We start from the raw sequence: 22,154 nt of genomic DNA, 5'->3' as shown, positions 1-22,154 counted from the left end.
ATTGTGAATTTTAGTGAATGCGTTTAAATGACGGTACTGTTAACTATAACTTAAAAAGATAAATTGGGAAAGATATATATACTTTTTAAATTAAATACGTTATTGAAATATGTGAAAGAAATAAATTATTTATACCAAAGATATTTTATAAAATACAATTTAAAGTGTGATTTTAAAATAACAGGATTAACACAAAAACGACGGGGGGTGTCTTTCCCTTTACTGTTTTTGACCATATTAAAAAAATACATGTATTTTACCAAAGGGGTGACACTGTTTATATACTGAAGTAACAAATGTGACAATTGACTATTGTCTTCATTAACATGCTATATATATGATTACAAACCCCTGGCTTTAAAATCATTTGGGCATTATATATATTTATATTAAATCCCTTTTTTGAGAAAAAATATCTTTCCAATTTATATTGATCAATATTTTTTTATCATATTTAACATTTATGTACTCTCACGTTCGTCTCGCGCTATGTGCATATCGTTCCGAGGCTGTAGATAGTCGTGCGTTGGGAAGTCTAGTTTTACCCTTGCCCGAATGTGACGTCATTGTCATTTCTAGTGTTTGTAGCTGCAGTAGACAGAGACTTGCAGGTTACACTTAAGGTATCCGACCCATATTAGGATCAAAATTTGTTACCTTAAATATCAATTGTTTGTGAAATATCCTGATATTATTTTACAGCATTTTAGAGTAGAAAGGGGTTTACCAAGAGAAATTTTTCAAAAATTTTTTACCTAAGCAGAAATTAATTATTGACGATTGCATTGAAGTCTATGGAAGAAAGTAAGTTTTTTAAGATAAAAAAATAAATACTTCAAATATTAAAAAATGCTCTGGTGGAAAGATGTATTCGATCATTGGAAATAGAAAAACAATTAGAAATAATTTTTTTACCCGACAGATTTTTTTAAAATTAATTTTTATTGAGTAAAATCAAGGGGAAATAACTCGTCAGAGGCAGGAAAAGGTCATAAATTAGGACATGTCCAACTCTTACATTCTTATACTAAAAGATGAAAATTAGTTCTAACTACACTGATTATTCAGCCCATACATATCTGTTATGCATTCATTTCCATTGAATCTGAGGCTAATATGGATCAGATACCTTAATAGACAGCAATCTGACATCGTTTTTGGAAAGATTTCAAGAAAGTCTTCAAAGATCCTTAGAGATAAGATTGTTATTAATTCCAACTTGCTGCTCGAGCCTGATCAAAGAGATTTAAGGTCAGACGACACGTTCCTCAAATTTATATAATCTATATATAATTTTTTTTAAGAATTTGTCATTGAAGTATAGGTACTAAAACAAGTTTCCTCACAAAAAATTAGGATACCTTACCAGGCATTTGAACAAGATACCACAAGGTCATATTTCTTATCTAACCCTAATGGATAATGTTAAGAATGGCCTTTTTCATAATTTTTGGTGTACTTATATTTTAAAACATTCTTAAAACAGTGTAAAAATAAGAAGAAAATGACAAATACAAATAATTTTTGATATAATACCAAGAATTACAAAAGATATATTTGAGGAACGTGTCGTCTGACCTTAAAGTAAGTACTTGGTGTAGGCATATATTGAAAATTTTCGTTCGTCAAATATGGCGACCAAGGGAATTACTGATGGATTAGTTCTTTTCTTCTTCATTTAAGAACTATTGCCACAAACGCATGGAAATTGATGTTGTCGACTCGTCAAATAATTGAATTAAAATATCATTATGTTGTTTTATTTAGGCCATTCCAATATTTTGTATTTGTGTAGCATCCACCCCAAATTTGAAAAGCTATCTTTCTAAGCTGAATAGGCTCTATTCACGCGACCGAACTTCCTGTTTTCAAAACGAGGCTCGGCGTACATACCAACCGCAGCAGCAGCATGGCGTCCATGGCTGTTGAGAGAAAGTTGAGTTCGGCGTCCCATTGCTGTGTTCCGCTGTGCAATGGAGACAGTAGACAAGATTTTACACTGTCTTTCCATCGCTTCCCGAAAGATGCAACCCTTCGTAAGAAGTGGATTGTCAAAATAAGGAGAGACGAAGGGCCCGACTTCCAAGTAAGTTTATTCAAGGTCAACGAGTACTAGGCCTAATGCTAGGGAGTAGGCCTTTTAACTGGCCGAGTGGCGACTTTTTTAATTTATAGACAAATTAAAACTCATAAATTGATTAAGAGGTGTATATTGTTTAATAAATATTATCTTTATAATTTTAAATTTAACACAGACTACGCTTGTAGTTAATCCGAGATTCCTCTATAGTCTAACTCTGACTCCCTCGGTCTACAGGTCTAGACTAACTCGGGGCCTGAACAGCCACAATAGTTTGTATGAGGTCTTAAAGGTTATGAAAGACCTTCCAAAAATCTCTAGATACAGTCTGTTTACAAGATATTTAACAAAATATTAAGCTTGAGCCTTTGATTTTATAACACTGAACAGCTAAAGTAACCTGATGTTTCAAAGGGGGGGGGTTATATTCTGGTATGCAGTTTTCAGTTAAATTCATTGTTCTTTCCTGTATATCATTTGTATTTATCCCATGTTTACACCTTTATCCCGTGAATATAGTTCATGGGATATCGTTTTCATATCCCACAGTAATGACGTCACAATGGTTTTTGCGTCAGCGTGTGGAAGTAAAATACAGCAGAGTCCTATATGAAACAGTGTTAAACATCGGTTGTGAAGTATTAAACATGGGATAAAAAGAATCTCCCAAGGCTCGGGGATAAAAATCACACAACTCGTTGGATAAAAATCATATCCAACTACAAATCATGGGAGATCCTAAATATATAAGATATACAAAAATATTTTGTCATGAATTTATTAAGAAAAAATAACAACATTATGTTTATGTGTTGGGGTAGGTGGGTCCTTGATAGACATTTCCAGTATAGCGAGTTCGAACTCAGACTTGGACTTTGCCTGCTGATAACATAGAGGGGTCGTGTGAAAGGTTGAAAATTCTTACTAGACGATTCCTTTCACCTTTTCGTACCCTCACCCAAATGTTGTGTTTTAAGTTGTTAACATATTTTTTGCCAATAATGATTTTTTTTTTATTCCAGATTACAGACTCTACTTTTGTATGCTCCAGGCATTTTGATTCCACCGACATTGTGAAATCTTTAACTGGTATGATATTTGAGGCTCAATAAGCTACATGTATCCCAGAATTGTCTTTTCAATCATTATATTTCATGAATAGAAAAATTGACAGCACAACTGTTTGTATTATGAATTAACTCATTTTAAAACTAATTTATTTTTTAGTAATTTGATAATGAGTGGGTTTTTTTTAATAAACCATGCCAACTTGTACAGATAAATTAAAAGAACAACTTGTATGTTTAACTTGAGCATGGATAGGATATTAATTTAAACATTTTGTTGCACTTATACAGAATTTGACATTTAAATATGGTTGATTATCAGACTAAATTGAATACTGTATTGTAGGACTCAGAAAATTACGCCCTGGATGTGTACCCAGTATATTTCCCTGGACAAAGAAAGAGACACCAAGAAAACCCCCAAAGAGAAAACTCTCACTTGATTGGTATAATATGTTAATGTTGTTCAGTTATTGAGAATAGCATTGAAATGAACAAAATTTTAATGTAAAAACAAGTGAATATGATATATTTTTTTCTATGTAGCTTGTAACACAAGCTTTGACTGGTTAAATATTAGGAATGTAAATTTCCATGCACACCACTAAATGTGATGTCACAATGTTTAATTTTTCTATGATAAAATGCAAATAACATGACGTCACAATGCATTGAAGTACTGTACAGCATGAAACTATAAGCATTAATACAATATATATTATCCTTATTATGAGCTATATTACTGCTACTTATAATTAAATTTTTAGCCTATGAGATTATTTTGTATATCGTATGAATATCTTGTTCATAAAATGTTTACTTTATACAGTATTTATATTGTCAACATTAAACTTTACAGTGATGATGTGAGTAAAACAAGAAAAGCATCTACAGCTACCTCTGCTACTTGTTCCTCTTACACAGAACCCCCCAGTAAAGAACATGACTACTGCGCTGAGAAACCATCACCAGAAGAAGATATGGAGGTATGCTGTTATAACTTAATTTGACTCTAGTATGGTGTACACTTATCCAATAGCTGTTTGTGGATAGCTCTCATCAAACCCATGACAGAACTCCTCGAGGGTTTGCCCAAAGAGAATAGTTCCTGTCAATGGTTTGATGGAAGAGATATCTACACACAGCCAGTGGATAAGCATTTTTAGCTCACCTGAGTCGAAAGCCCCCCCAGTAAACTTTCAGTTCTGATCTGATATGTCCTCATTCCTAGCCGATGTGCTCAGGTGAGCGCTGCGGTCCCTTGGCCTCTTGTATTATACTGCAGTGTCAATTCATTTATTATATACCTAATGCGTATCCCCAATTTTAATGTTGAATTTAGGCAATCACGTGACATTGTGATCTGACTTTCCTGATCACCACACTGGTTTTCTAAATCCATATCACCACTCTCTGAAACTTATGATGTAGTACACAGAAACATGACGTTATTTTTCTTGCTCATCAAAAAGTCCTTCATATTAAATATAATGTAACTGATCTCTAAAGGGGAATATAATAAATTTTACGTCTCATTGACAGACGCAGATCATCAGATCAAACAAGAAGCCTGTGAACGAGATGTGATACAACCCTTCAGATCAAGTTACTGTCATAATAATATGTATGCATCTTACTGAAAATAACTGTACTGAATAATGCTATGAGAAAACAAAACATAAGGCATGATCTGATTGTGAAGAAAGCATATTATTTTCCACATATAGGTGAGATTTTTTGTGCACAAGAGTGAAGCGTCGTAATTCATGTCCTCATGAATCTTCAAAAATTAAATTCATTTCTTTAATTAATAAAATCATTCTGTAGCCATCAGTAATTTATGTAAGTGTGTGTTTGCCACTGCATTGTAAAAGTCTTAAATATATTTCAGGCAATGAGACATGAAATTGAAGACCTACAAGAAAGAGTAAAGCACCTAGAAGAAAAAGTGGAGAAATTTGGAGCCAAAAGATTTTGTAAAGATCCCATTTTGATATTTTTTTACACAGGTTTTCAGAACTATGAATTATTTTGTACAGTTTTTAGTGTTGTTGAACCAACAGCTTCGAATATGATTAGATGGTCTCAAATTCAAAGAAACCGCAAAATTGTTTGTAATCCTTTTAGATCTGAGTCTCTGTCTCTGGTAGACCAATTTTTTATGTTTTTATGTAGAATACGACAAGGTTTTTTTGAAGAGGATTTGGCACAACGTTTTTCTGTGTCTCAGAGTACAGTCAGTCGCATTATAATTACATGGAGTAATTATTTGTATTGCATTTTAGGTTGTATACCTATTTGGCCATCTCGAGATATTGTAAGAAATTTTTTGCCTGCCTGTTTTAAATGTACATTTCCTAATACCAGGGTTATATTAGACTGTACGGAAGTTCGTGTGCAAACCCCTAGTGCCAAAGTTTTGAATTCGCAAACTTATTCAAATTATAAGTCTCACACTACATTTAAGGGTTTGATAGGTATCACACCAAATGGTGCTGTGTGTTTCGTCAGTAAATTATTTACAGGAAATATTTCAGACAAAGATGTTACTCAGCGTAGTGGTATTGTAGATTTACTTGAAAACGGTGATGAAGTTATGACAGACAAAGGTTTTTTGATACAGGACTTGTTAGATCCTATTGATGCTAAGCTTGTAATTCCACCATTTTTGGGAAGCAAGGGAAAATTTAGTAAAGAGGAGGTTACTCAAACACAACAAATAGCTAGATTGCGTATACATGTAGAAAGGGCCATTCGCAGATGTAAAGAGTATCATATATTTGACCAAGTCATACCATTGTCTATAGCCGGTACTGTGAATCAGATATGGAGTGTTTGTTGTTTGTTAACAAACTTTCAAGGGAAATTGTTTTAATCCTTGATCAAGTTTATCTTTTGTAATTTGTAAGTAATGTTTGTGTTCTGTAAATCTTTAGAATGTGAGTATACTTGTATTCATTCTTTGTGTTTATGATTGAACACTTTAGTATTAATCAGATTTGTTAACAGAATTCAAAAACAACACAGGAATGTTTTATGTAAACTTGTAATAGTACTTTGTCACATCCAGTTTAAAGTCATGTACTCACTTTTTTTAATTTTTTACACATTTTGGGAGAAAGTAGGTAAAAAAGAACATGTCAAGTTTATCTTTCATCTCTTGCCATTTTTCTGCTATAAAGTAAATTCTCTCGAGATGATAATCATCTCGGCACCAAATAAATAAGTCACACCAATGTGCACCTGTTATACCCATTTGTCCCATGATTTGAAAATAATAATCGTGTGTTGTTTTAAGTTTGTAAGTATTGTTAACCAAAGTCAAGTAGTTTAGATTTGTTATTGAGTCAGAATTTGGACACTTAATTTCTTAAAGCCCATGCATGGGAATGGCATTTGAATCAATGACCTTCCTGTCTGGTGATGTGCCTAGATGGCATGAAGAAGGATTTATTGCAAATCCTGCTGCAAATACATTGCTTCCAGGTATGGAAGCATAGGACTCCGCAGCCTCGTTTTCATGTTCTAAACCATACTTCATGGCAGCAGTTTGGATTTTATTGCCTGAAAGGAGACGATCAGCTAGTGTTTCATGGTCCTTTTTTCTAGAACAAATTCTTTTAAAACATGATGATGTTAATCTTGATTTTCGAACATTTTTCCAAAATGGATTTTTTGATTGATCGGTAGTATTTCCTTCAATGTCAAGCGACTCACTTTTGGAAACGGTTAGTCCATCATAAATGTTTTTTTCACCCATTGTTAGAACAGTTTCAAAATTTTGCAATAATGTAGGAAATTCATAGTCTGGATAGGTAGGAAAAGCATCATTGTTGATAATAGCATCTGATAGATTTTCACATGTTTTTTGCTGATAAGATAAAATTGATCCCTTTGGAACAGGTCCAACTTTAGATTCAACTGTATCAATATCATCAATGAAAGGTGGCAAGAGAGTTTTAAATTGAGAATTTGTAGACTTTAATTGTTTTGTTAAATTGTTAACAATGTTTTGAAAGGGAATTGGCTGCTGTAATGGGCAATAAAATGTAGATTTAACACCATCAGTTCTCTTTCTTTTTGCATTAGAAATTTTAAGGACTTGTATGTCCTCCACTGCTGCTGGTTTAATACCTTGTGCCCTTTGTGGTATGTGCCAGGTCTGAGGCATGGAGGTCTTTGAAATGACAGAGGGCACAGTTTTCAAATCCAGTTTTTTGTAATGACATATAAGGTAAAGCAACCCAGGAATATGATTACAATTTCAAGATCCTGCCTTGCAAGTGCAATTTGAATTTTCAACCGAAACATTGGATAGTGTCAAAAAAATGCTGTGAGGAGGATCATTCTTTTTCATAGAGGGGAAGCATTTTGCCCTTATATCACAACCCACTCCTGAGGTCAGTGGTCTCACTAAAACAACATAAGAAAAAAAAGCTTTTCTAGCTTCAGTGCAAACAAGGAGAAATCAATGAAAGGAGGTTAATATGTTAGTGAAAGGAAAAAAAGCTTTTAACAAAAATGAAATCAAACAGAAGAGTAACTCTGTAACAAAAATCTGTGAAAACATAAGAAAATGTTTTTTTTTTTTTTTCAATTAACTTGATAAGGTCATCTTTAAAATTATGTTTTTTTGGCTTCTCCCAACTTAGAGCAGAAAAAAAAGGTTGTAGGTAGGTTAGAACTTTTTTCAAGAAAATTTCTTTATTCTTGTTAACCGAGTAAGAAAATTCAAGATCTATAAGAAAAAAATTTCATGAAGGTTTAATAAAGTTATGAGTTTGCCTTGTTAGCCAATTGGTTGGGAGAGGACAAACAAACAATTTTTTAAAGATGGCCTATTAATATGTATTTTAGATATGAGGGGACAACAATATGACTGTAGTGAGCGTAACTTGCTGGGAAATTGGAGACCCAGTGAACATATAATTTGCTTTTCATCATATGGGATTAATTGTCATGCTTTTGACATACTCGTATGCTGTGAGGGTTTAATTTTCCATGGTTTTCATGGTGTGAAGGAAACAGGCCTCTTGAATTCATGCAAATCCTTACAGTATATATTTTCTATTTAACCCTGAAATCAAATCCTCTCAAACAAATACTAGTGTTTTTCTCAGATGAATCATAAAATATTTTACCCCATAAAAAAATAAGTGGTATAACAAAGCGTATTTACACCTCCTCTTGAAAATTGGAAGGGTATACTGTAATAGGTATGTCCACCTATCTGTTATGCTATGGTTTACCCATCTCTTATCCGCAACTCTTCTTATGCTACGGGGGGGGGGGGGGGATTTTATGAAACTTGCAGAATCTTTATTACATATTGCCATTCTGCACCTTTGTGCTATTTTAATTTTTGATACGACACATATTTCAGGTTTCCTAGGCACAGCAAAACATGGAATTTGCCTTGATAACCATATGGAAGTGGGGTTATCATTTTGTGAGCTCATTGCTCACAGTACCTCTAGTTTATGCTACATTTAATAGGAACTTTTCTCATAAACATCTGATACACAATATACATGTACATGTAGAACACATTTTGGGTTTCAATGATTAAATATACCTTGATCTCTGAAGAGTATAGCCATTTATGATATTTCATTTGCAGGTAAGCTTAACACTTCAATTACTGAAGTTGATATTTCTATGCTATAGGGCCTAGTTGTAAAATACATTATGATGCATATACACATGTGTCACAGATGTTCAGATAGTTAGTTACTATCATTTCTGCAAATTTCTTGGGTGTTTAAAATTCTCATTTTGTCAGACCCATATTTTAATTTTTCTTGTGTAATGAGAACAGAAATGTCACACAGACAATGAAGCTATAAACAGTAACTATGCACACATTATAGGCCTATATAAAGACAAAATGTCAACACGAATTAAAATTTTAATTACTAATTTATTTAAAAATGATATAAACATATAATTAAATATTACAAACTGTAAAAATATGAAAAACATCATGCAGGCACGATAATTAACACTGATAGCAACTCCGTGTTAGATAGATTTGTATAAAAATCCAACAAAAACAATGTGGGCCACGCCCACTTATATTCGTTGTTATCTATTGATTTAAAAACGTCCTTTTATTCCTAAAATGTATTATATTTATATTTCACTTGATAAAAAATTACAATTTACACTTAAAAATACTATGCTTTTATAAAGGTTCATACAGATATTTATCAAATATCGCGATAAAAGTCTGCACCAGTGAGGTGGAAGGGCCGTCAACTAACCTTCAACATCATGTACGTAACCCTCAGCAAAGTTACTGTAGCCTTTCTTCAACGATTTGTCAGGAATATGTACGGCTTTTGACCATTCTAGTATAGTAAGGTCAGTTACATTCGGCAAGGAAACCAACGATCTGGACCACGAAGGTCTACTCAAAGAGGCTGGTGGCGGACTGCTTTTCGCCATGTTTATTTCACCGTTGTTATGTACGCTCAGCCTCGTTTTCGATTTTAATGGCGGATGCGTGAATAGAGGCTATAGACACACAAACCCACAGGGAAATGGCACATTTTATGTCCAGTTGTAAAATTTCTCAGTCATTTGAGAAATTTTCTGTCATTGTTATTAACTGATCAACTTAAACTATTATTTAGTTAAATGGACATGTTGAAAAAAAAATGGTATAACTGCACTCCACCATTCTAGAAAAGAGAGATGCTGATCCGAAAAGAGAACAACCTGTTTTAAAGTTTTACATTTGTGACATTTCAACATTAATGTGTGTTTTTCTTTAATTTCACAAATATTTAACTAAAACAATTTGTTTGTGGATGCTTAACATAGATAAAAAGTTGGCCTTAAGACTTACATGCTTAAATTGAAGCAACTAATGATAAGATCTGCTTAATAAGAGAGTAGACAAATAAATCTTTGAAGCATTGCATTGTAATGCTTAGTGCTATAAATCATTGCATTAATACTTGACATTCTCAACCGCTTATGCCTTAGGTGTTGGAACCAGAAGGGCTAGAGGGCTAAGCTTGAAAATTGGGGTAAAACTTTTTATGTCTCCCTTCAAAGAAGGGAGGGCATATTGCTTTGCTGCTGTTCGTCGGTCGGTCTGTTGGTCCATTTAGTTTCTGTTCATTTTCTTCACAATCGTTGCACATACTGAAATGAAAGAGCTAAAGCCACGAATTATCAATATCCGCCTTTAATTTTTGACAAAGTTTAAGTTTAAAATCACGAAGCTTTTCATATGTTATCTTGTAGAGCACAATGTCATGGTACGCTACATATATTTTTTTGGCACACAGGTCACCGTCATTAGCACATGCGCAGAGACAAATCTACCTATGAAGTTAAAAACTTCCTAAAAACGCCGATTTTACGGCAGTTATTTCGAAATTTGAATGTGGCCACACTCAAGTACCTTTTCCAAACTTTGCATGCATGAAAATATTACATATATGCACCTTCATGCAAAATATCCCAGAGGTACTCGCGTGTGGCCAATATCAATTTTACAATTTATGAATGTTGAGTTTCAGAAATTGAAGCAGGATCCTCCATTTCAGTAGTAATCTATAAGTTCATTATATGCGTAAATACCCTAAATTAGTTATTAGTACATCAGATTTATTCTTGATAATTATATAATCCAATATTTGTCAATAATTTTGTGATAGAATATCTTAAATTGTCATCTAATGTGTGTTCTTTCATATAAAATTTAAAATTACGCTCTTTTCTTTCATGCTTACGTACATGATACAATGATGACGTCATAATTAGAGCGTGAGGTCTAATACATCTTAGCAAAAATAATTTGAAGAAGTTTGTCAAAACAATTTTATAATTAGAAAAAAGTGTTGAGAATTTATTTGTGTCGAGTTTCCAAATTGTTGTCAGCACTAGATGTTGAACGTAATACTTGTTTTAAATCTTTATAACATAAAAAAAAATGCCTTATCCGAAGTTGATTTCTAAAATTCTTGCAACTCTATGTGTATTCTAGGATACCTAAAAAGTAAATAGTTTTACTTGTTAAAATCACAAAGCTATAAAACGCATGCTCTCTCTCTCTCTTTCTTTCTCTCTTCTCTTTCTCTCTCTCTCTCCGTAGCTTTTCCCTTGTTTATAAACCTTTTACGATGTCTTAGAACTTATTCTTTGGCATACCTTTAAAAAAACGATGCAGATTTTTTTTTCCTGAACGTAAAAAGAAAGAAGAATTTATTGTAAACTAATAACTCTGAAATTGAATAACTCATGATGATCTATCTGCACACTTAAGCTTATACATTATAGAAGAAGTACATCTCGATCGTAACTACAATAGAAACTTGTCAAATGTGTCCGATATTCTGTAGCATTTAAATTCATTTTGAGGTAAATACCGAGGTTATCCGATTAAAATAAAAAGGTGTCAAATGTGTCCGAAATTCTGTAACATCTAAATGCATTTTCAGGGAAAATACCGAGGTTATCCGATTTAAAATAAAAATGTGTCAAATGTGTCCGAAATTTTGCAACATCTTAATGCATTTTCAAAAAAAAAAAATACCGAGGTTATCCGATTAAAATAAAAACGTGTCAGACTAACGATTTGTGCACATTTAATGAATGAAAATAAAAATGGATTTTGAAACCTAATTTATCTTCTAGTAGTAATTGATTTGCATTGCAGATTTCTCAGTCACATCTAGTGATCAGACATAACATGGATCGGACATATTACTGAATTATCTACAGATAGAAGAATTTAAAAATCTGCAGAAGTGATGTAAAGCGTTACTTGGGGAAGACAATTATTTAAAATAAGTGATAAAAAAATTAACCTTTCATTTTCACTCTATTTTATATACATAACACCTATATATCTCAGTACTGTGAACGCGAATTGGGACATATAATTTTGTTTCTTAGGATGCCCCTCCACTATGACTGGTGGTTAGATTGGTTTCGCTTCAAATATTAAAAAAAAAACTGTGGCAATGTAGTGATTTTCACGGATAAAGGAGCAGGAAGAGGGAAAAAACGGCGATAAATAATCTCTTGGAAAAGTAGAGGAAGTAGTCGAAATAAAATTCGTCCCATTCCCGGGTACATGTAGTACTATTCTAACCATGCTGAGTGTGCATGGCGATTTTTAATATTTTTTTTTATACAAAGGAGTCTCAGTGTAATATTGGAGACAAGCAACACTCCTTTGCTGATTACTTGATTTTTTCAACAATACACATAGGTGCAGATTTTTTTAATTGCAGTACACAATAATATAATTTAAGATTATGCAAGTCTTTCGTCAACCCCCCCCCCCCCCCCCGAGACAAAATAGAAGTGATAGCGATATAGAACATGAGAATAAAAAATACACTGTATAATTTTGCATTAAAGAAAAGAAACATACCTGAAAGAAAAAAATCTAAATCCAAATATGTGTGATATCAATATGAACTAGCAGACTATGACATACCTGGAAATGTGACTAGAAAAAACTCGAATTTAGGGCTACATTCTATATATACTCAACTTTCTAATCAAATTCATGTTACTTGCACCCTCCCCTTTTTTTCTTTAAAACTTCAAGAATTCTGCAAGACATATATTTCATTGTTCAAATGCACGAAAAATCGGTGTTCGTCACATAGACAAAAACATACGTCAACTTTGATAATTCTATTTCGTTACAATAGGCCAAGATTCTTGTTTAGAAAAAGATTTAACGATTACTGCGCCGGGATTCACATTATATTTATCCAGTCACAGAATTTGAACTTTTCAGAATTTATTACATGTATATCAGATAATAATTATGTCAAATGATGCAGTGACATATGTCTAGAGTATTACATACTTTTAAAACTACGTGTTTAGATAAAGAACTATTGTAACGCTCGGGTGTACAAAAGTAAGCAGTTAATGTTGAATGTTCTATAGCTAAGGACTTTTTACGATGTTATGACGTTACGTTACAAATAATGACGTTCCTCATGTAAATTTCATTCAAAACAATGCTATACTGTCAAATCTCTTCTTGAAAAAGTATTATAGATATCTAAAAAAGGAAAACAGCTATTAAAAGCTTCAAGTCTATACTATCTTTATTCAAATTGTCATTGATTTTTTAGTTAAGGCGCATTTCGATGGTTTGTGGCTTTAGCTCTTTGTTATACAGGATTATCAAGTAAATAAACAGGTCAAGTTTTGTTTTGGGTATGAACGCAACATTTTTGCAAGAGTTATGCCCCTTGGACTTAGAAAAAATTCCACTTATTTGCAGTTTCCGTTCATTTTCTTTGCAGAGGTGGCACATATTGAAATGAAATTTAGCATACAGGTATATTAGATAAATATCTAGGCCAAGTTCTGTTTTGAATATTGAATTTCCTTCAGTGGTGTAAGAGGAATTGCGAATAAGAGATGGGTATACCTAAAGCTTAACTAACAGGTAGACGGAGATTAATAAATACCCTCCCGCTTTTCAAGCAGGGGGGATAAAAAAAGACTAAGGTAGGCAGGCAACAATATGGCCCCTGCATTTTTTTGCTTTCAATGTCTCTGAATGTCTTTCTCAAGATTTTTGCAACTCAAAAAATCTGAAACAGTTGTCTGTATTTGAAATAATTATATTGTTCACTCACTTAACTCCCCGATCAAAGATTTAATTCAACACCACGTTTAACTCCCATGAGTGCTTTCAGTACTTTGATTTTGTAGGATATCAACATGTTTAGAGCGCAACTGCATGTGCCCCCACGCGAGGATATCCGAATTTTTGTTCATTGCCGCCGAAAAAAGTTAAGAATGCTGCATGTTAATATTGATAATTCTTCAAAAGTACAAGTTTTGTAAAGTATATGGATAGTTTTGACGCTCAATTTTTTTTGTTACTACATGTATGAAATAATACAATTTCAAACTAGTTTGTGGTGTTATTTTTCTACGTAAACAATGCTTTGAATACTGATGATTTTATCCGGCAACCAATGAGAATCAACGTCATCATTTGACAGCCGGTACACAAGTTGCGTCGAGAAAGTCACGCCCTCTGAAAATCCAAAGAAAGGTTGAAATCTCCTAAATACGCTACTGACACAATACAAATTAAAATATTTTCCCCTGCATTTTGTCGTCGCTGTAGAAAATTTATGTATGACGTAACGTTTACGCCCTCACAATAGCAACAACGTTAAAAACTACTCACTTTAACATCATTGCATGAAAACAAATTTCGGAAGAGGAAGGATGTCTGCATTTGTGCATCGAGACAGAATTCAAAATTGCTACAAGGAAACAATTAATGATCCATTCGATGAATTAACAAATGAAATGTTGCAAAATACTGCAGTGTCGAACATGGGTATGATGTTTGTATTGATAGAAGTTTGAGTTTCTTTGTTTACATGTTGTTGCGCTGTACCGCTTGCACGTAGATAAATTTCAACTTGACGCTTCCAGGTCTTAAACTAGAACTGTCCAATAGGGACAAATACCCCCCGCTGGGTTTTTCAGAGAAGATGTCAATTCAAAAATACTTTATGGATCTAGAGGTGTTCACAATTTACTTTAAAAAATTTGCAGTGAAATATAATTGCTCATCATATTTCTTAATGAATGAAACAGAGGTGCAACCAAATGAAACATCAATACTAATACATTGTAATTCCATTGTTACATTTTTTTTTTATTTTTTTCATTTAATTTTTCTTCATTACTGCATTAAAAAATATATTGCAATTATGTGTTATGTCACTCTGCAAACTGATTGTTGAAAAAAAAAACATTATACAAAATCAAATTAATCTTGATATATCATTTTGAAAATAAAGAACTGGTCATCCAGTAATGAAGTGTTTTGACAGACAATAAATTACAATTAAGAGAATAAGAGAAGAGAGATCTTTAATTCTTGTGCCTATTTCCCTGAAGATTTGATAACACACACACACACACACTTGATAAGAGATACATGTATGCCTAAACAACTTCCAACACCAAACTCATTAATTTATCTTTAACTGGATGCATGTCCAGTCATTATTCCCAAGATACAAATGAAATTACATTATCTTCTGTGCAATGGAAAAAATGTTTTTACCACTTTATGTTTCTTTTTTTTTTTAAGTTTTTATGAGTAGTTTTAAGCTGTAGTTCACGTTTTTGTACAGATATTCTAGATTCCATGTCTCAAACCTTATACATGAGCCCAAAATGAACAAGTCAATTAAAATTTTAAAAAACCTGTAAAATGCAGAAAAATGAACAAAAAGAGTTGAAAATTTCAGGTGCACAACTTCATATGGTGAATAATAATTGTACAAATTTTCAGATAAATCCTTGCAATAGTTTCTGAGAAACGATCCACACAAAACCCCAAAATAAAAATGAAAAAACACCTGTTAAATTCAAAATAATAATCCAATCAAGATGAAAAATATCAGGTGCACAACTTCATATGGTGAATAATATGTGTACAAATTTTCAGACAAATCCTTCCAATAGTTTCTGAGTAATGGTCCGGACAAAGTCTCGTCTACAGACAGACGGACATGGTGATTCCTTTATACCCCCCTAAACTTCGTTTGCGGGGGGTATAAAAATCTCTGAGACATTCCTTTATTTAGAAAAAGGAGGGATGCCATGTTAAAAAAGCTCTAAAATCTACACAGCAACGAAAAGTGTCATCTTTTTTCTTCACAAGGACAACTGGAGAAGAAAATGGACTTTCTTATGGTTAATGACATTCAATTCCGGCCTTTTCTCGACTTCCCTATCAGCCATTCCCCTCATTGAAAATGGAATTGCAGAAGATTTAACTCTGATTTGTTGACTTGAGATCATAATGTCATGTTCAATCAGATGAGTAAAGCCAGGGTCATCAGACAATACATCGGTAAACTGATCCAAAAGTGATGTTACCTTTTTTCTGTCTTCAGATGATATCTTGGTTGATGTCCACACCTTTGGTATTCCCGTCACTCGCTACGCCATACTCGTCATCCTCCTCCTCCCATTCAATAACTAGAGCCTCATCATCTTGATCTGATTCCCCTGAACTATCATTTCTCTTAATGTACTTTTAAGCATATGAACATAAAAAGTCTTCAATTTACTTTTTATTTCAATCTGGTAGTCAACTTTGTTTACTTTCTTGATGCTGAATGGTCCTTTCCATTGCGTAAACGATAAAACAAATGTTTTAAAAAATCTTTTGTCTTTGGGTCCTTTGTTTGCATATCATCTTCCATTTCGGAATTGTTCTAAAACATGCTTAAGTCTGAGAATGCTCTGAAGTCTGAAAATTTTCTAAAAAAAAAACAACATTCTCAGACTCAGCGGCCGTCATAAATAGGGTAAATAAAAATACTTTTATTTTCAAATTCCCAGCTGAGTTTTTTTCAAAAGTTGACATTTTTTCTTAGAATTCTTAAAGTTTTATTACGCCGGATCCAGGACTTTTCTCACAGAAATTTTAATATTTTTTTTTCTGTTTGTACTGTCAACTATTACTCAATGACTTTTAAAACAGATTTTTTAAAAAAATAATTTTGTGTCGGTTGGGAGGGCTTTCCGTTGCCCTCAATTTCAGTTCAAAATGTATAGAAATTAAGAGCAAACGATAGAGTGAAAAATATAAGAAAAAATATCTGTATTGATATATGTTTTTACTATTAAAATCACAGGCAAAACAAGATTCAGAAAAGGCAAGAAGAACTGCGAGTGAAAAGTTAGGAGAAGATCTTGAAATTATGAGAAACGACATCAAGAAAGAGCATAGAACATATACAAGTTTACCCAAGGATGGTGATCACCAAGAAATGCATCTTATTGGTCAGGTTCGCAAAATTCTTTTTTTTTTCGGGAATGTTCTTGCTTTTTAGTATATTTTTAGTGTATATATTGATTTAAATTGACTATCATTATAATTGGATATATATGTGTAGATTACAGGTTTTATGAATCCCCTGAACAAAGATGTAAGAGATACGCTCTATGAGATGGTGGGATATGGGGTCACAAGTGTATCGGAAATGCGACGCCACTTAAAAGTGTATGTCGATACTCAGATGTTCCCCAAAGCCAATATGCCTTCGCTGACAGATGCAACATATTACCCATAAGATGCCACAATTTGAAAGCACATATACTTAGCACAACATCGTTTGAGGTATAGTAATGGTACTTAATGGAAGTCTTGTATTAGATATATCTTACAAGAAAGTGTTAAATGCTGGGCAACTAATTCAGGGCAGGAAAAGAAGTTATGAGATGGTAGAAATGTCAGAATTATTATATCAGTTACACATGAAATTACGAAATTTATTCTATCATGTTTATGTGATACGTAACGTTAAAATTTCCTTTTTTAATTTATTTCTAACGCCTTATTATGTGAGTTTTATGAATGCAATCATTTAAATCATATTAATGTAAATACCTAGAATAGTACAATTCATCATAATTTCTATATGATGAAAAAAGTCGAATATATTTGGAACTATTTTTTAGAAAATGGAGTATCTTTATATTATTACTATATTTCATCATTTTTTGATACCAAATTGATAGGTCTGGGCGCTCTTGCTGAAAATAATTAATATTTACAAAAATAATAAAAACGTACAGTATACTTAAAAGAAATGACAATTATCATTCATTTTTTAAATTTGATGGATTTCAGTATCAGTTGTGACTACTAATAGTACATATTGAATAAAGTCATGTCTGACAACTAACACATTGCTCTTTTAGGATGAAAGATTCTGGAATGAGAAAGTTCACAGAGACTCCACAGTTCCCAGAGCACAAAGACTGAAAGTCTACAGTACTGATGTACATTTTATTCACCTTGACACACAGACTAACTAAAGTTGCTAGTGCTGTCGTTCTTGAACTTATAAACCTGCACATTCAGAATCTGTTCTCAAGAACCAATTACTTTATCAAGAAGTTTTTTTTTAGTGTTGCAGATCACTTGCACATCACTGAAAAACAATTTGGTTGTAAACAGTACTTGGGATATAGTGGCAGGGATAATATTTAGGGGTGTGTATTGTGTCTGGGAGAACAGAGAAACTGAAAAACTGCTAACCTTTTGCATTTTCAAATATTAACTTGTGTTACAGATGGAGAACAACAAAGAGTTGCTTGAGAACATACCATTGGAGAGCATGACTTAAGTTTTCAGTGGAATTGTGATTGATGTATGTTTTCAAATCAACATGGCACCTGATCTCACCTCTGATGTTTCGGAGGTCCGTGTTTGCTCTGCTCTTATTTTGTATATTTGTTTAATGGACGTTGAGATTGAATACTGTTCGTTATTTCCATATCCTTCTGGATATTACATTCGGCCAATTCCACTCATCTTCAATGGATGTTCCCCATCAGAGAGGAAAAAGAATGTCATTTTAGTGGCATTGTGGTTTGGAAATGGCAAACCCAGAAAAGGAAAGTTTTCTGACAACATATATGTTGAGGTGTGCAACAACCTTAGTAAAGAGGAAGATACTTGGACAGATTACATTGGACAGAAACGCTGCACAAAGAATCAAATCTGTCCCCAAGACGCAGAGGGAGTTCATCCCCAACAGGAACCTTAAAGGGCAATTACTCTCCTTATGTTTTGCTGTGCCAGGAATTCGACCTCATTGGAGTCTTCATTGGAGGTACGGGACATAATTTTCATCTCCAATATAAAGTTAAAAATACTATCATTATTTCCCTTATTCTGTGAACTGCTTTTTGAAGGGTGTATACCTACATATAGTTGTTTCGGATTCATGTTTCATTCATTCATTATCAGCTCCTCGTGTACCATGTGACTTTTATGTGTAGAGTTGTGTATGACGTCACGTATTATGTGTTCTTATTACATGATTGAGTTGATCACACGTGTTTTCGATGGCTCGTCTGAACATGGTGTCAGAAGCGGGATTCCAGTAATTTTCCCTGCATGTTTAGCAGACTGATTAAGCCGATAACAGAATCATGCCTCGTTTCACCCCCCGAAGATTTTTAACTTCAAAATTACCGTGTCAAAAAATTCTATCGAATGCATCAATCTCTCACCAGAAGGCGTTTTACGCTCATCGCTCCAACACCTCTGTTATCGTCTAAATTACAAGAATCTTGTAAAACAAAAATAAATTATAGATTCCCACCAAGTTGGTAATTTTTTTAAATGAAATTAGAAATATCAATCTGTAGCACTTCTTTTGTTCTTTCAAAATTTATAAATATATGACCGCGTAGTTTGGGTCTAAAGATGTGTCGTTGATCGGGCAAGAGGGGATGTTGGCAGGGGAAGTGAGTGGCGTCGTTGGTTGGAAGTAGTAAAGCCGTATTCCAAGGACTCTTCCCGTTGACACATATCATATGGTGTTTCCATCATCAGTAGCAATCTTCTCTGCACTCCGTTTGTGTCGGTCATGTTCTCTCTTTAGATCCTCTTACTCTTTCCTCAAGGCAAAGTTCACCAGTAAAGGATCAGGGTCACATTGTACACCTCTAAATTTTGTTTAGAAAAAAAATTGAAAGATGGTATTTTTCGGAAAAAATGACAATATTTTTACGAACTCTATTGTGAAGAAGTTTCCCTGTTGCAGCACCGACAATACAACTCCATCCATTGCCTGCAAGATCTCTGTCCACCCACCATAACAGATTACTGTTTTTGCAGGAACCCCCTGGTGAAAATCATACCTTGCAATGGCTAATTGTTTCTCTTCTTCACCTGCATTCCTGATCTCCCCTAGCAACAAATCCATCCAGGAATTACCAAGAGAAGTCTGTAAGGAACTTAATAAATCCGAACGCATTCTGGTACACCAATCTTTGATAACAATTCATTAAGTGATGATGACCCACCACAGGTGCCATTCAACCTCATACAGCACGCATATAAATGTAACGAGTTTGAGTGAATTGGTTTGGAGGTTAAAGTCTTCAACACAGCATTTGTATTCCCACAGTGGGATTCAAACAGTGACGTAAGAATCAACTAACGCCTTTAGAGCAAACGCTCTAACCACTAATGTTTTGACCATATAATGACATTCCCAGTGAGGTATATACTAACAGACATGCGATTTAATAAAAAGATAATGAAGATGACGGGTATTTGGCTGTCATTATGTATGTCACATTGGAAAAAACACATGAATCTAATATTATGATTTCAGGTTCTACTTAACTTGAGTACAGTCGATTGAACTCCAAAAGTCAGTGCGATATCATTTTCTGCACACACACTTACGGACGAAGAACATGTACAGTGACCTTACTACGCCTGGCAGATCCAAATGTATTCAGTTTGACTTGGATAAAGAGGGAAGTGATGTCCTTCGAAGACTAGAATCGGATGGTATCAGAAATGGGGAGATCATTTCATTTACGCAATGGAATAAATGTGGTGCTTGTATCTCTTGTTATCAAGTGAATTAAGTTTCTCCATATGTATTTCATGCTCTGGGTAGCTGGCACATATTTTTTGTTTTCACCGTTAGTCAATAATTACATATTTAGAAATAATTACTCATGACCACGTTTTTGACCTACCTTTGCATCCTAAAAATACGTTGGGTAGCAGTGTTACTTTTGTATAATTGACAAACTAACCACCGATTGATCGGGTATTTGACGATAAGCGCGCGAAATCGACGATTGATAGATACATCGCCAAGTACGCCCTTGGTATATTTTAGCATATACTTCATCGGACATTTTAACTTTTTTATCTAAGACGGGATTTTTGGAGTCCTTCCAGGAGAGGTATATTCATGACGTAAATTGGTTATATACCCTGAATTTCTATGCTGAGAGTTAAAACCGCAACAGGTAAGACAAAGACAGATAGACTTTCAAGTAAATGTGAGACTTTTTAAAGTGTTTAAATAGAGTTCGAATATTTTGATGCAATACAATATTGTGTTATTGACCCAAAGTACAATCTCTTTCTTGGGACGATAAATAAATGTTCAAACTTTGGTTTGAAAATTTCAAATTGTCCCCCTCAAACTTGGACGCTATAAAAGACTAGAATCTTTAAATTTTTTAACTGACCTAAGAAGAATCCCCACAGATATTTCTAGAATTATTGGTGTATTTTTAGCAGCTGAACTGAAAAACTGGACAACGACATTTTCACTCAATGCTTTGTGTGGAGAAAGATTACAAATGTTGGAAGAAATTTGGATTAGCTTGTCGTCTTCTACGCAAACCATTTCTGACTCTCACAGATATTCAGAAAGCTGATCTTTTGTTACTTGACTTGTGCAAAACTTTTGAAAAGATTTTAAGATTAACAACTACATGTATATTCTAAACTGCTAAGATGTTTGCCATGGGTTGTAAACACAATATTTACGAGAAAGCCTTTATCCCCTGCCCTTCAACCACCATCAACATATTACAAAAAAGTTAGACAAGTATTAGGGCTTACTCATTTGCAAGTCATATGCTCAGATTAGTTTTGTGGCCCATTTCTCATATTTGTCTTTTCAAACAACTTGTGCTATTGAATTATACTTATGATAAGATTTATTATAGGACATAATTAAGTACATGTACTGATCTACACCTTGAAAAAATCTATAACATTTTTAGGTGGAGGCAGAATTAAATCTCATTTTAGTATATGCATTTAATATACATTGATTATTAGGATTTCAAATCATCAGTAACATTTATTTCTAAATTTCAGTGCATATAGAAGTACAAGGACATTAGCCTCTCGAATGACAGCTGCAGTTTTACAGAAAAACGAAGGATTTACATACATTAATAAGGTAAAAAAATGTAAATCTTATCATAAACAAACCATTAATGATTATTAACCTGACCAGTACCCACATATACATCATCTTTACATTTTTCATCAATATTCATGATTTACAATAATTATATTACCAGATAATTACAATAATTATATATATAGTACATATATATACTTTATATAAGTTATCATTAAGTGTATTAAGAATGTATTCTTATATATATAATATTTGGAATAAATCTAT

At 33.4% G+C, this 22,154-nt stretch overlaps 1 protein-coding gene across 1 annotated transcript; it reads left to right on the top strand.

The window, feature by feature from the left end:
• Window positions 1-1,845: 1,845 nt before the first annotated feature.
• On the top strand, window positions 1,846-7,163 carry LOC134281457 (uncharacterized). Its single transcript, XM_062763921.1, has 5 exons — window positions 1,846-2,086; window positions 3,103-3,169; window positions 3,494-3,593; window positions 4,007-4,133; window positions 5,039-7,163. Exons 1-5 carry the CDS (start codon window positions 1,910-1,912, stop codon window positions 6,020-6,022), a joined length of 1,455 nt encoding a protein of 484 aa, XP_062619905.1. The 5' UTR covers window positions 1,846-1,909; the 3' UTR covers window positions 6,023-7,163.
• The last annotated feature ends 14,991 nt before the right edge of the window (window positions 7,164-22,154 follow it).

Source organism: Saccostrea cucullata, unplaced genomic scaffold (assembly GCF_032062105.1).
Source record: "Saccostrea cucullata isolate Sc308-1 unplaced genomic scaffold, CSIRO_AGI_Scuc_v1 ctg1479, whole genome shotgun sequence".
In the NCBI taxonomy this organism is placed as follows: domain Eukaryota; kingdom Metazoa; phylum Mollusca; class Bivalvia; order Ostreida; family Ostreidae; genus Saccostrea; species Saccostrea cuccullata.
The sequence above is the reverse complement of the archived record's forward strand: the minus strand, read 5'-3'. Positions and strand labels throughout refer to the sequence as shown.

What these genes read in the sequence shown, in the direction of transcription:
- LOC134281457 (XM_062763921.1), top strand. Translation starts at nt 1,910, where the DNA reads ATGGCGTCCATGGCTGTTGAGAGAAAGTTGAGTTCGGCGTCCCATTGC. An exon ending in AGAAAACTCTCACTTGATTG is followed by an intron (nt 3,594 to 4,006) that starts GTATAATATGTT and finishes TAAACTTTACAG; the next exon opens with TGATGATGTGAGTAAAACAA. An exon ending in CACCAGAAGAAGATATGGAG is followed by an intron (nt 4,134 to 5,038) that starts GTATGCTGTTAT and finishes AATATATTTCAG; the next exon opens with GCAATGAGACATGAAATTGA.